This window comes from Falco punctatus (genome assembly GCF_963210335.1).
Source record: "Falco punctatus genome assembly, chromosome: 2".
Lineage (NCBI taxonomy): Eukaryota > Metazoa > Chordata > Aves > Falconiformes > Falconidae > Falco > Falco punctatus.
Window position 1 is genome coordinate 63,826,768 of NC_137581.1, and position 13,047 is coordinate 63,839,814.

The 13,047-nt window shown below is 37.9% G+C and overlaps 1 protein-coding gene across 5 annotated transcripts in view; it reads left to right on the forward strand.

Moving 5' to 3' along the window:
* The window catches only part of ARHGEF7 (Rho guanine nucleotide exchange factor 7), a 164,911-nt gene that overhangs the window by 119,483 nt on the left and 32,381 nt on the right, over positions 1-13,047 (forward strand). For all 5 annotated transcript variants that reach the window (XM_080375532.1, XM_080375528.1, XM_080375531.1 and 2 more), the window contains 2 exons: positions 1,716-1,838; positions 12,010-12,148. In XM_080375532.1, coding sequence (XP_080231658.1) covers positions 1,716-1,838; positions 12,010-12,148 — 262 coding nt within the window. The remainder of the gene's footprint in view (positions 1-1,715; positions 1,839-12,009; positions 12,149-13,047) is intronic.

Below are 13,047 nucleotides of genomic sequence, written 5' to 3' on the forward strand. Positions count from 1 at the left end.
GCAAGGAGAGGAAATGTATGGAGAATTGAAACATTTTATCTTGCAGTGGGTTTGGACAAGGTGTCAGAGATAAGCTTGTGGTCTAGGATTGATGAAAACCTGGTGTCCCATTTTCTGGTTGACTTCAGCATGAGTTACACGGTCAGCTACTGCCATACAACCTACTGCTGAAGAGGCTTAGTCCTTCAAGTGGGAGTTGCTCTGTAGAAAATCGTAGGGTTTCATCCCTTCTGACACCCTTACAACATTGTTCACTTGTTTGTCCAATTTATTCTTTCTCACATAGGAAGCAATCTAGTATAGATAATTTTTAGTAGTTCTGAGAATGGTGATATAGTAGCAGGGAAGAAGCACGGTGAGTTAAGAGTGTATGCTTCTTCCCATCAGTTGTGTTCAATTTGAAAATCATTTTAGATTTTAAAAAAATGTGAGTGTGCTCTTATTTGCATCTGAAGTATGCAGCTTAAGGAGATGCTAAGAATAAGATTGGAAGAGTTGCAATTTTCTCTCTCCTCTTCCCCCCTGCTTGTACAGATGCAAACTCAGAAGTCAGACTTTTACTTTCTGCTGATCGTACCGGTTCTAAGTGGGCGTCAGATGGGCAATTTCAAATATTTATACTCCAAATATTTTCTTACTGCAATTTTAGATGAGTTTCTGCTAAAAGTTTTGAACAATACACTGTGTATATCATATTATCTTTCTTCATATCCTGTCCTCCCTTATTTATATGAATAAATATGCACATATTTATCTGACAAACCTAATCAAAGTTCATTAGGTTCACTGACTGTGTGCAAGTAAGCTTTTCTTCTAAATACTGTTTTGCTTCCCAAGTCATCTTTTTTTGCTAGTCGCTGAGCCTTCTGTTATTTAAGCACCGTTCTATGCTAGGAAAAATAAGCTCTTCTAAACAGAATTGTGAAATTTTTCTTCACTGCTTAGCAAATGTGGTGCATTTGAGCATGAAAGATGAAGTAAGTATGAGGTATAGAAAGTATTTCTGTACTGATGGTGGTAAAGCAGCACTCTTTCCCTAGTTAAAAGCCAACATAAAAGTCCTTTATGGTCCTTAAACACAGATTAATGACAATTGTGTGAAAACAGCCTGTTACTGCACTGTGACTGGCTTCTATATGTGCTATCAGAGCTTAATATGATACTTAGGCTTAAAATATTTATTAAAAGATTTATCATCTCTGCTAGTGTAGGGTAGAGGGAGAGAGTCCTGTTACTGCTCCATTCAGTTTTTGTCTAAGTGCTGAAATACTGCTTTTAAGATTTGGTATGGCATATATAAGTGGATAGTAAACTGTTCTAACAGGTAGGTATATTGATTAAAAATCAAACTCCTAAGAAAGGTGCTAATTACTACTAGTTCTTGAAAAAGTTCTGCTGAATGACTGTCTTATAGGTATATACCATATTCTGCCTATACTGTGGTGGCATAATCGGGCCTGACAGTTATAGGTAAGCTGTGAAGCTGTAAAGAAGGAAGAAAAAGGTGTTGGTTGCTGGTCAGTGACAACAGAAACCTATCTGATTTTTATTTGGAAAAAACCAACAAACCAACAGCATAAAAAAAACCCCAAACAACAAACCCACCACCCAACAACATGACAAAACTCCAGTATACGCTGCTTTTCCAGGCTTTAATTTATTTCTGTGTCTGGTTGGTATTACAGTGATTTCTTCTTTACTACTCTGTTTTTTAGGTTACCTGAAGCTCAGCAGAGAGTTGGAGGATGTTTTCTAAATTTGATGCCACAAATGAAAGGCTTATACCTTGCATACTGTGCCAACCATCCATCAGCGGTAAATGTTCTCACAGAACACAGGTATGTTCACTTTGCCATTTAAGTCTGATAAAAAAAAAAAAGTGCATAGAATATACTCATGTTGTAAAGCTGTGATGTCTCTCTTGACACAGATTTGGTATAGTAAAGCATGTTTAAGGGGAAAAAAAAATAAAGGAAAAAACCCACCACAACACAGAGCTGTTCCATATGATCAAGACCAGCTTGTTGCTTTTGGCAGTGTGTTATCAATCGCTTGAGAGAGTTTTCTCATTTGAAAACACATGCTGGACTCTGACTACATAAGACAAACTGTACTGACAGTCATCTTCATTTTAAAGATGTTGAGAACAAAACAAGTTTGTGAAATTATGGCATAATTGACATGATTACTAGTAGGCTTTTTAGATGGTGAATTTTAACTTACCCCTCTAAAAGCCTGTACACTTGTATATACTTTATAATGGTATACCCTTAGCTTTACTTTTGAGTAATATTAAAGCAGTGTGAGCTTTTCAAGTTTACAAGATCGGTGTTTCCTCTGTGTGTAGGAAGCACGATGCTGAGTTAACACGATGTAGGTTGCTCAGCTTTGGGATAGACTTTGAATTTGCATAGAAGATGCCCTGTGTCACCTTGAGGGAAGAGTGTTGAGGCCAGAATTTGATTAAAGAAGTCAGGTTTCACAAAATTTTCCTGTGTATTCTTCTGATGAGCATGTGCTGAAGCAGCTGTTACTTCAGGGCTTTCTATGGTTGCTTGTGGTGCAGGACTGAACCATGAACTTCCAGGACAAATCCTAGCAGGATGTCTGTTCTTCTTGCTTCACACAGACACCCCCTTTTTTTTTTGTATTGATGTGATGGACCAAAGTAGAGATATTTTGTATATTCTTAACATTCCCTAAAAAAAGAAGCATAACTGATTTGTTTGCTATAGTGGTAGCTTCTTCCAAGAACTCACATTTTGTTTAAACAGCAACACTATGTGGTGTATTTGTAAGCTCAACTGAAAATATTATAAATAAACCTTCTAGCTACCAAATACTATGATGAACTATCACTTACATTAGTAAGACATGTAACTGTGTTCCAACACCAGTTTGAAAAATAAAGCTGAAAATTTGCATTGCAATATAGTCAGAAAGAAGGATTTTTATGAGAAGCAATGACAAATTAAACTTTAAAAAATAAATAAATGTTTAAAACTCCCTGATGAAACCCTGTAGCGTTTTTCTTTCAAATGGCCTACTTCCAGTATCACTTACTCTAAATGGTAAATATTTAGGTGATCCATACCTATGTGGGTTTTAATACTCTTAGGCTTAAAGTTTTTGTTTGTTCATATTTTTATGCTCTTTCTATACAGAAGTCTGGGATTTAATGTATAGATGGAAGATGGCAAGTGATAGCCAAGTGATCGTATACATTTCTTAAGATTTGGAGATATTTGTAAAAGAATGTCCTAGCTCTCTGAACTTTTGGAAAACACAGGGAATAGCTATGTCTGAAGAAACCGTGATAGAAATGTGAGGGAAGAAAGCCATTTTGTTTCGCAAATGGAGAAGTATTTCTCCTTCTCTCCTGTTGCTTTGTGCGTAAGTTGTCCCAAGAAAAACTCAGCTTCTGATCTGTGGAGTCAGCTCCCTATCAAATCCTGGTGGAGTCAATATAAGTATAATAGAACAGTTAAGTAATGTGCTGTTGAAGTTAAGTTCAAAGCAATTGTCTTGTTCATAAGAGATAGCTCAAGGGGAGACAAGCTGTGATAAACAGCTTTATTTAATACTATCGTGTTGCCAGGCATGAGTCAACAGAAGTGAATCCCGTTGTTGGTTTTTTCATTATGCCTATTTTATTATTCTAGCCCTTCATTTTTGAACATTGCTGTAGGTAGCAAGTGGCTTGGCTAAAAAAGCTGCTTGAGCTGGCTGCCATGAAGAAATCAGAAGGTGGCTGTAAGCAGTTCTGAACCTTTTCTTCTCAGAAAGCTTTTAACTACATTGTTTTAAAGGTGTAGGGGGGGAAGAGAGGAGTAATAAACTGATTCAGGCATGAAGAAAAGGAAAATACTCAGAACTGGCTCCTTGTCTATTTAGCTGAGATGTTTTTAGTGTGTGAAAGCATCCCTCATAAACATTAATGTAAAAATTACTGTAAGGTTTGAGGATAGTCCCGATTGTAGTAATAATAAAACCACTACACTAGGGTTAGTACTAGATAATACTGAACTGCATTTTTTCAGACATCAAAAACCAAGGTTTAGACTCTTTTTAAGAAACTGGTGATTTGTTGACTGTCTTTGTGATACAGTTTTAGCATAGTGTCCAAAAGCATTATGTGTGTTTTCAAACCGGCAAAAATACAGCAGAGAAATAGGTGTTTGCCGAAGTCTTGGATTTGAATATCATGTTTGTAACAGCTGTGCTATTCAGTAGCAGTTTAGAGAGAGAAAAAAGGAACAGTCTGGAGCAGTTTGATTTGGAACTTAAATTAACTGTCTACAGCAGATTATTTTTTGCCATGAACTCTGTGCACTTCATAAACTGAACACATATGCATTAACTGCTTCTAAAAGCTTTGCTGCAAAAAAAAAAAACCCTAGCAGATAATTTAAAATCAGATTCTTATACCACAAAATTAGTGTTTTCTGCAGTTTATTAAAGTTCACTTCCTTTTGGTGGGAGCTACACCAACAAAAAAACCTACAGAATTGCTCTAGGTGAAACTTCAAAAACTAGTTCGGTTTTTTATTCTATAAAATATACTAGTTATATTATTGTGTTTCTACTGTTGCTGACCGAAAACAAAGGAAATTTGCTGTTATTAAGAAGCATTAACTGCATTGTTTCTTTAATCAGCTGGATCACTGTAACATCAAAATTATAAGCATCTGGTTTGGAATTTTACACAGGAGGTTTTTATATGTCATTTTCTGAGGCATGTCAAGCATGGTCTTAGAGCAGTGTTGTAATACTTTTTAAAATGTCATTGACACCTGGTAAAGACTCTGTATGCATATGTATAGATAAAACGTGATATTAACTTATAATTTTTTGGACTTATTCAAAAAAAGGACGTTTTGACTATAGCGTTTTTGTGAAGTCAATTCTAAATAGCAGTACTTGGTATGGGGCTGAAGGGCATTCAATTGGAATGTGACTGTCATCTTTTTCTTTCTCCTTTTTTTTAAATACCCTTCAGTATGAATACCAACCCTGTTTCCTCTTTCTCTTCTTTATTTGCTTCTTGATCATATGTAGCAGCAATGTGGGGGCTTCTCTTCGGTTATTACAAAATAAGGGGATATATGCACATATGTTTTCATTGATGCCTGTTTACATAAATACACAGTTGGGGATGAAGGGGGTTAATTATAGTACTTAATAAATAAAGAGATTTTACATGTTCAAATCGTCAAAGCTGCAAATGTCTTTAATTTCCTGAAGTTGATAATTAATAGTTGAACTACTGAAATGAGTATCGTTAGAGACCTGAGTGTATGTGAATATGAAGAAATGAGAATAAAAGCTAATAATACATACAGGAGTTCAGATTCCAGAGTTGCATGTTTCTGAGGTTGTATTTGCCTGAGAATCACAACAAGAAAAAAATATGTTAAGTTTCGGAACGGCTTCTCTTATTCCTTCCAGTTGTGGGACTGTTTTAGCCAGGTGTTAGACTTGATACTCAACATATTTCTCCAGTTGTAGAGAATCTTGAAATTTGGTAGGTACTTTCTGCCTCGAATTGTTTCAGAGCTGTTGCGTGGATTCTTTTCCCAGAAATAAAATTCTTTGTGTAATCAATCAATAATTTTGAAGAAATAAGTCACTTTTCCTTAGGTCTGTCATCGTTTCTTATAATTTGTGTCTTAAGCCACTGGCTAGAACTGAAGGGGTGGAGTTTGCCGGGTACAGCTGGGGGTGGCTCTGATGAAGCTCAGCATTTCGCATGTTTCCACCACTGCCTCTTGTTCTCCTTGTTCCCTTCTGTCATAGCGGCTCTAGTGCCACTGTATGCGATCCCTATTTCATTTACTTATTCTGTAACACTTATACTTTCTTTGGCTCCATTGTATGAGGTTTGTTTTTAATATCCCATAGTTTTGCTCGGAATTCCCAGTTCCCTAGGTAATCCAATATAATAATACAGTATTATTTTAGGAGATAGTTTTGCTAGCTGGTGAGAGCAGTGCTGCCTTGAGGGCGTAGTGTCTAGTCAAAGTAGCGTTGGTTTCTGTGTGTGCTTCTGATCATAGACATGCTTGCCTTCTAGTAGGAGAAGAAACAGGCTGAGCAACCTAAGGTGTGAAAGAATGAATTTGTCTCAAATTAAAAAACCCAGCTGGATACAAGTATAGAAATGGGTAGTTGCAGTGGAGAAAGATAGCTAACACCTCGTGTTCCTGAGACTACCTGGGGATGACCACAGCGCTTACTGCAAGGAGAAACTCCAGCCAAGAAAAAGAGGAGACAGAAGCTAGGACTGAGACTTTGTGGACTGTATCCACAATCACAAGAGGAAGGATACATGAGTGTAGAACTGACTGGAGAATGGATAATGTAATTAAAAAAAACAATAGTCTCAGGGCCCACTGATCAGTGGACATAAAACTCTTGTGAAGAAATATGGAGAGTACAGACTCGAGGTAATCAGCATTAAGTATATAATTATTGGGGGGTGAGGGGTGAGAGGTTTTTAAGCTTTTTTACTTTGTTTAAACAACTGTATGTTTATTTTAAAACAAAATGGAAGAAAAATGTTTCCAAAAGAAAATACAATTTGATGATAAGGCAGCCAGAAAATAGTAATATACACCTGCTATTTTTATTTTGTTAAGTATCAAGCCAGTTCTCAGCTGCAAGAAAGCTATTCACAAATACTTTGCTTGTTCAGATGTTAATTTTGCAAGATTCTTCTCTTCTCTTAGATAACATGTCCCAAGCATATTCTACACTTGCATCACAGACCTAGCAGTCTGGATAAAATGTGTGGAGCTGAAACATCACAAATTACTCCAAGTAACTGGAGCGTTGAATACAAATCAGCTTGAGTCAGAAAACTCTGTGCCTCCCCCACTTTGGTGCATCCCTGAGCCTGCAAGCGTGCAGGCTGATGTCATACACCAAGCAACAGTCCCCGGGAGAGGAGCTTGACTGGGAAGTTTTAGCACTAGGAAATTAAAAGCTGCGGTTGAGGGGTTGTTGAGCCACGCTGTACCACAACGTTCTCAAAATGCGGTGCCTGTGTGCAGTCCTCAGACCCCTCAGCAGCGATAGCTCATGCTCCATCTATTACAAACAAAGACCTACTTCAGAAGTGTAAGTTGTGACTTTAAATGTATATGTTTTAGTTCCTGGATCTGCTTTTCTCAAGATTAAATGGCTTGCTTTTTTTTTTTTGCCTTCTGTTACTGTAGGCACATCTGAACTTGTCTTCCCTTCGCGCAGTTTGATTTGCAGCTTTTGAGGCAGCTGTACTAAGAAAGATTTGGATGTATTAATAGGGCTTAAAGACACTTTTCATGGTGACCTTGAAAGTATCTCAAGCTGTGAACTAACTAGTCTGGAGTGGGGAGAGCTCTTCAGTTCGAGATTTCGGGATAAATGAAGCACAGCGCTTCTGTATGCTTCTCTGCATTTTATTCTGTAAAATGACGCAAGTAGTGAATTCAAATCTCAGCTGCCTCTTTCTGAAAAGCTACTTACTTAGTCACAACTGCCTAAGTTGATGATTTCACTGTTCAAAAGTTTTTCCTGTTCAGCTAAATGATACCTTTTTTAAAAAATATACTGCCTAGCTGTGGGCTGGAGTTTTATTTAGCACAGACTACCTAGGAGAGTGTGGTAATTGCAGGCAGTGACTGAAACTGTGACATGAAATAGCCATTGTCTTTCTTGTCTTTCGCAAAGCAGCTGTGCTTTTAAGCCAATGACACGGACTTTTTAAGCTGCAATTAATTAAAAAACAATTGTGAGCTGTTGTCATATTCAAACAGTATTTTAACTGACCCATATTTTATTGAAAGTAAACCTTTCCATTATGCCCTGTATTGTATTTGTCCTTTGTGAATAAATGAAGGATGCTTGCTTTAAGCCTTGAGTTAAAGGAACATCCATTTTGCCTATGTCCACAAAGCTGCAGAGGTAGCAGGTCAGTTTAGCATGAGTAGACTATTAATGGGGTCTACATGATGGAACTGCTCAGACAAAATTTTTGGGTGCTATTGTATTAAAAATGTGTGTTCATACTAGCGTTTGAACAAGCTGGCATGTCCAAACTTGTCAGAGGGAAGCACAGAAGTGTATGAAAGGAAACATTGTCCTCTTGGGAATGTTGAGAGGAAAGCTATGTCATTCACTTTTAATTACACCTATTAACACTGCTCCCTTGAAAAGGCTTCCTGATGATGCCATTGCTAAGCCTGTTTTTCAGGACTTTGTGTACATTTCAAGTGAGCTGAGGTTTAAACTTGCTTTGTAGGTTCCTATACTGTGATTAAGTAAAAAGGAGGTAATATACAGCAAAGTATCTTGCGTCAAAGAGCAGTGAATGGCCTGGAAACTGCTGCAACATTGCGTAACCACAGTGTGTTTACTTAAACGCACTGCAGAGTAGACAGTGAAAACAAGATAATATCAGAATTTTATTTCAGGTTTCCAAGTAGTCAGTGTTAATTCAGGCTACAGTGAGTTTTTTTTTCCTGTCTTCTCACATCCATTTCATAATGCCGAAGTTGGGAAGAAATGGAACAGTGATAATGCAAATTAAAAATGTGAATGTGGGTGAAATGGTAACTGATGCTCCTCCTACTGTAGAGGCATTAAATTAAAAAAAAAACCCAAAACAAACAAACAAAAAAAAAGGGTGGGGGGGAAGAAGCACAAGCATTGTGTTAGTGGATAGCTCAGCAAATACTATTAATATAATGCACTTGTATGCAGCCAGCAGCAAGGCAATGGCTGAAGTTATTAGGAAGGGGGGGGAGGGGGGGGGGGGCTTGCCTCTTTGTACTCTAACGGCAAAAATTAGCACTGTTAGAACAATGTTAGTTTGAATGGCCTGTGGTATTTGCATTTGGCATGTCTTGTAGAACATACTGCTATGTCAGGAAGAAAAGAGAATCTGTGCAGATATGCGTATGGATTATGCTGCCTGAAATGGGAAAGAATAGCAGATAACATGAAGGGGAATAGTTGATAAAGTTAGGCAGCTGGGGCTGAAGCAAACAAAATGCAAAGAATGAGTTTAAACAGTTACTTCCTGTTGGTTCTTGTAGCAAATGTCTACCTTAAAATAGATGAAGTTACTTATCAAGTGCCATATGTAATTCGACTTTATGATGCTGACATGGATGAAGGAGGGTGTTTACAGGGGGAATTAATGGATAAGACCAAAAAAAGCAGTGGCATACACATGATCAGTGTCATATACACAGTGAATTGAGACAAAACCACTGAGTACCTTCTGACAGAAGGTCTTTCACAGGTGAAACTTGGTATTGGAAATGGTGTGCCATAGCATCATTTGTCTGCCTCATCACTGGCTGGAAACAGCTTCTTCCCTTTTAGCAGGGTCAGGAGGAGAGGATGTGTCACCATACCATAGCCATGCAGCTTAATGTTTCAGTGAATTAGCCTGAATGATGAATAAATAGTTGGTAACACTGTAAAACCAAAATGTGAGTCAGAATCCTTAGTCATATTTAGGGTGCCATCAGAATCAGTTAATTTCTGAAGTTGGTGTGACTTTATGCTGAGTGAGGTCTGTGACTAAGAAGGTCTAAGGCAAGGGAAGTCATCAGACTCTAGATGTTCAGAGTTGGCCAGATTTAGTTGATTTTAAATTTAAGCTAGAAGATTACTCAGGTTTATCTGTGTTGCATTATCATAATTCTTCGTGCAAGGTACTGTAGAAGGTTTTTCAGTGGGTTTTCATTTTGGTTAAAACCTGATCATGGCACAAACTCATTTTAGAAGGCCTGGTGTTGCTGATAAATGTTGCTTGAGAGGGATGTAGCAAGGTCTGCTTAGTGGAGCTATGGGCATTGTCAAACACGGGAAGCCTTTTGCATCTTTAAATGCAAAGCAGGTGTTGGGAAATCCCCTCGCTGATTTCTCAGCTCTGCAGTTGAATACAGTAGAAATTGCACAAATGCAGGCACCTAGTCAAAATGGGGGTGGAGTGCTGCTCTGAAAGAGGTGGCATAAGGTTGTGCTGGAACTGACAATGCAGAAACGTTTCTGGATGCGTTTAAGCAAGGTACTGTAAATAAACACCAATTAACTAATATGAAGACAAGTAAACTTTGCAGTAACTGTAGGAAAAAGCACTTTCTCATCTGTGAACCTGGGGAAGCTTTAGGAGCTGGAAGGAGAGAGATCCAGGTGGGATGGTGGGTAAAGCACTTACATTGGGATGGAGGGGTCACAGTTCATGTTCTAATTCTGCTCTCTTCCTTTTGGACAAATGACATTAATAAGCGAAGTGTCACTTGTTCTGAAATGGAAAGGAGAGTGTGTGTGTGTGTGTCTGAAAAGGTCTGTTTTGTCTTACTCCTATGTAATGCTTTTGTATAGCATGACTCACTAGTAACTGAGCATGTGTATTATGGCAGTGTACTATCAGTGTTTTTTTCCTAGGGAAATTAGGCAGGTCAAGATTTTCTTTCAATTCAGCATGAAAACACTGTGTCGTAGGTTTGGAGAGCCTTGCCCTTCCCTTTTTGTTACTGAGGCCATAGTGTACAAGTGTTTCCTCCCTTATTGCTTTTGGTGTTTGACACTGTTTTTACACTTCGTAAAAGTACTGAGGCTGATAGCTGGCTAAGGCTTCCTTTGAAAAATGAGACTATGCCGATAACCAGGGAGGGGAAAAAAGTTGTAGTAGTAATTCTGACTTACAGGGGTGTAATGCTGTTAAGCCATAGAAAGTAAGGACTTTCAGGATATCTTAGAGTAGAATTTACTGTCACATGATAGTAGTGGGTTTTGTTGTGGGTTTTTTTGAGAACAAGTGAATGTAATGTAACAGAGCCTCAAAACATGAGCAACCTCATCTGCAGATGTCTAGAATGACACAGCTTGAATGCATGTTATATTTTTTTTAATAAGTGGCTCTCAATTTCCTTTATTTAGTTTTTTTTTGTCTTTAGAATCCCATGTTCTTCTGCAACTTGTATTTTCTGAAGCCTGGAAAGCAGCCCAGATGTTACCATGGCTTCCTTTCCCCACAGAGAGGGCTCATTTTATTCCTGGTCATTTAAAGTCTTGAAAAACTTGTCCTCTACCATGGTCTTCTGAAATCTCTGCTTTATAAGGAAGCAGAAGATGCATCTGTTTTAAGTTTCCTTGATAGCAGAGTAAGCTGAAATTTCCAGGACACTTTGCTGTTTTAACTGAGTTAATGAAAAAGTTGAGGACTTGGGCCAGTTCTTAGAAATTATTCAATTATGAAAAAACATCTGGATAGGGGAGGCAGTTCATGATACTTGGCGAGCATGAATTTCTTTCAGCGGCTTCGCTGTCAAAACAAGCATTGTGTAATTACACCCTCAGTGAAACCCTAACTCATTTGAGAATAGATTGTGCAGTAATTATTCCTATTATGGTCTACCATTTGTATGGCTGTTGGTTAGTTGGTCATTTTGCAGTAACACCTTGGACGTGTGAGGTGAGGCCATTAAACATGTAAATGTGGGATGAAAAAGGTTCTGAAATATTCTGTGTCTTCCTGCTAGTGCCTGACACCTTAAAAATATCAGTGCTTGATTAAATGTGAAACCATTGACTCATTTATGCTTGTGTATTACCTGTGTAAACCACCTGTAAGGTCAGATGGCATTTTACTAGAATAAAGAGCAGAGTAATAAAATACAGTGCAAATGGCTTTATTCTGTAATTGTTGCTTGTATGGGGTAGCATTTAGGAGCTGTTTTTGAGCATCAGTTGCCTAGAATGGTGGTTTTGAACATATGTCTGTTGTTCCTTAGATGGACCCCAAATCTGCACACGTCTCTGTTCCTGTATTTTATTTAATGCAGATACTGATTGCAGTACTGAAGTTGTACTTTAATTACTTTTTTATTTATTTGGCCTCATGTTTTATTGGAAGAATTATTTACAGATGAAAGACTAAAGTGAAGAATTCCATGTAATTTTAATTGTCTTGGTAATTTGGTCTCAATTTGCTTAAATATTTTGTGTACGCAGTGAGGAGCTAGGAGAATTCATGGAGATGAAAGGTGCCAACAGCCCTGGGATCCTTGTACTGACCACGGGCCTCAGCAAACCTTTTATGCGTCTGGATAAATACCCCACGTTACTCAAAGAACTTGAAAGGCACATGGAGGTATATCTTATCAGCATTTATGTTCCAGCTTAATGATGATTTGACAACAATTATTTTAAAGGTACATGTCAAACATGATGGGACCCAAAGTTACATTTGTTTGCTCTTCTGTCAGCCTTCTAAGATACGGGCTGCAATGGCTTGAAACTTACTGCAGTAAAACTTCCTGTAAAAGCTAAATGTTTAAAGTAAAACTAGCCAGAGAAGCTAATCCTCACTCCTAGAACAGTCTTGCCAGGGTCTTTGATTGCCGTTGACTTGGCATTGAATGTGTCTCCTGCATACTACTTGAGGCTACTTGATCTTGTAGAAGGAGTGCTGCTTCTCATCTTAGACCTCAGCATGTTGAACATGTCACCGAAATAGTCCCTTTTGACTTCTACTGAATACTGTCCAAAAATGCCCTTTCCAGTGTGGGAAGGAGTTTGAGGAGCTACTGTTTTCCGCCTTTGCGTTTCATAAGTTAGATTTTTGGAGAGTGAAGGAGGGACTTAAATAGAAAGCGCATGGGTCTTTGTCTTTTCACAGAGTTTGGTTTGTCAGTGACAACGGAACATACTAATCTGAGGGATCTAGTTTGTGAGAAATCTAGTTTGAGACAAAGCTAACATGCCAAATAAAGCTCTAATATAAACACTTTCCTAATAGGATTTCAAAATCTCTTATCCACTAGGTCTTGTAAAACTTTCTTGGCTATATTTTAAGTATAAGATTGTTTTGTGACTCGTCATTTTTACTACAAGCAAGACCACCAGTGTTTGGTGTAAGAATAAGATTGCTGTGAAAAGCGAGCGGATTGGTCTACAACTTCTATTTTACAGAATTGTTTATTTGTTTTCAGTTATGCCTCTAAAACTTTTTAAATCGATTTTACTAGAACTAAAGTTATGTATGTTTTC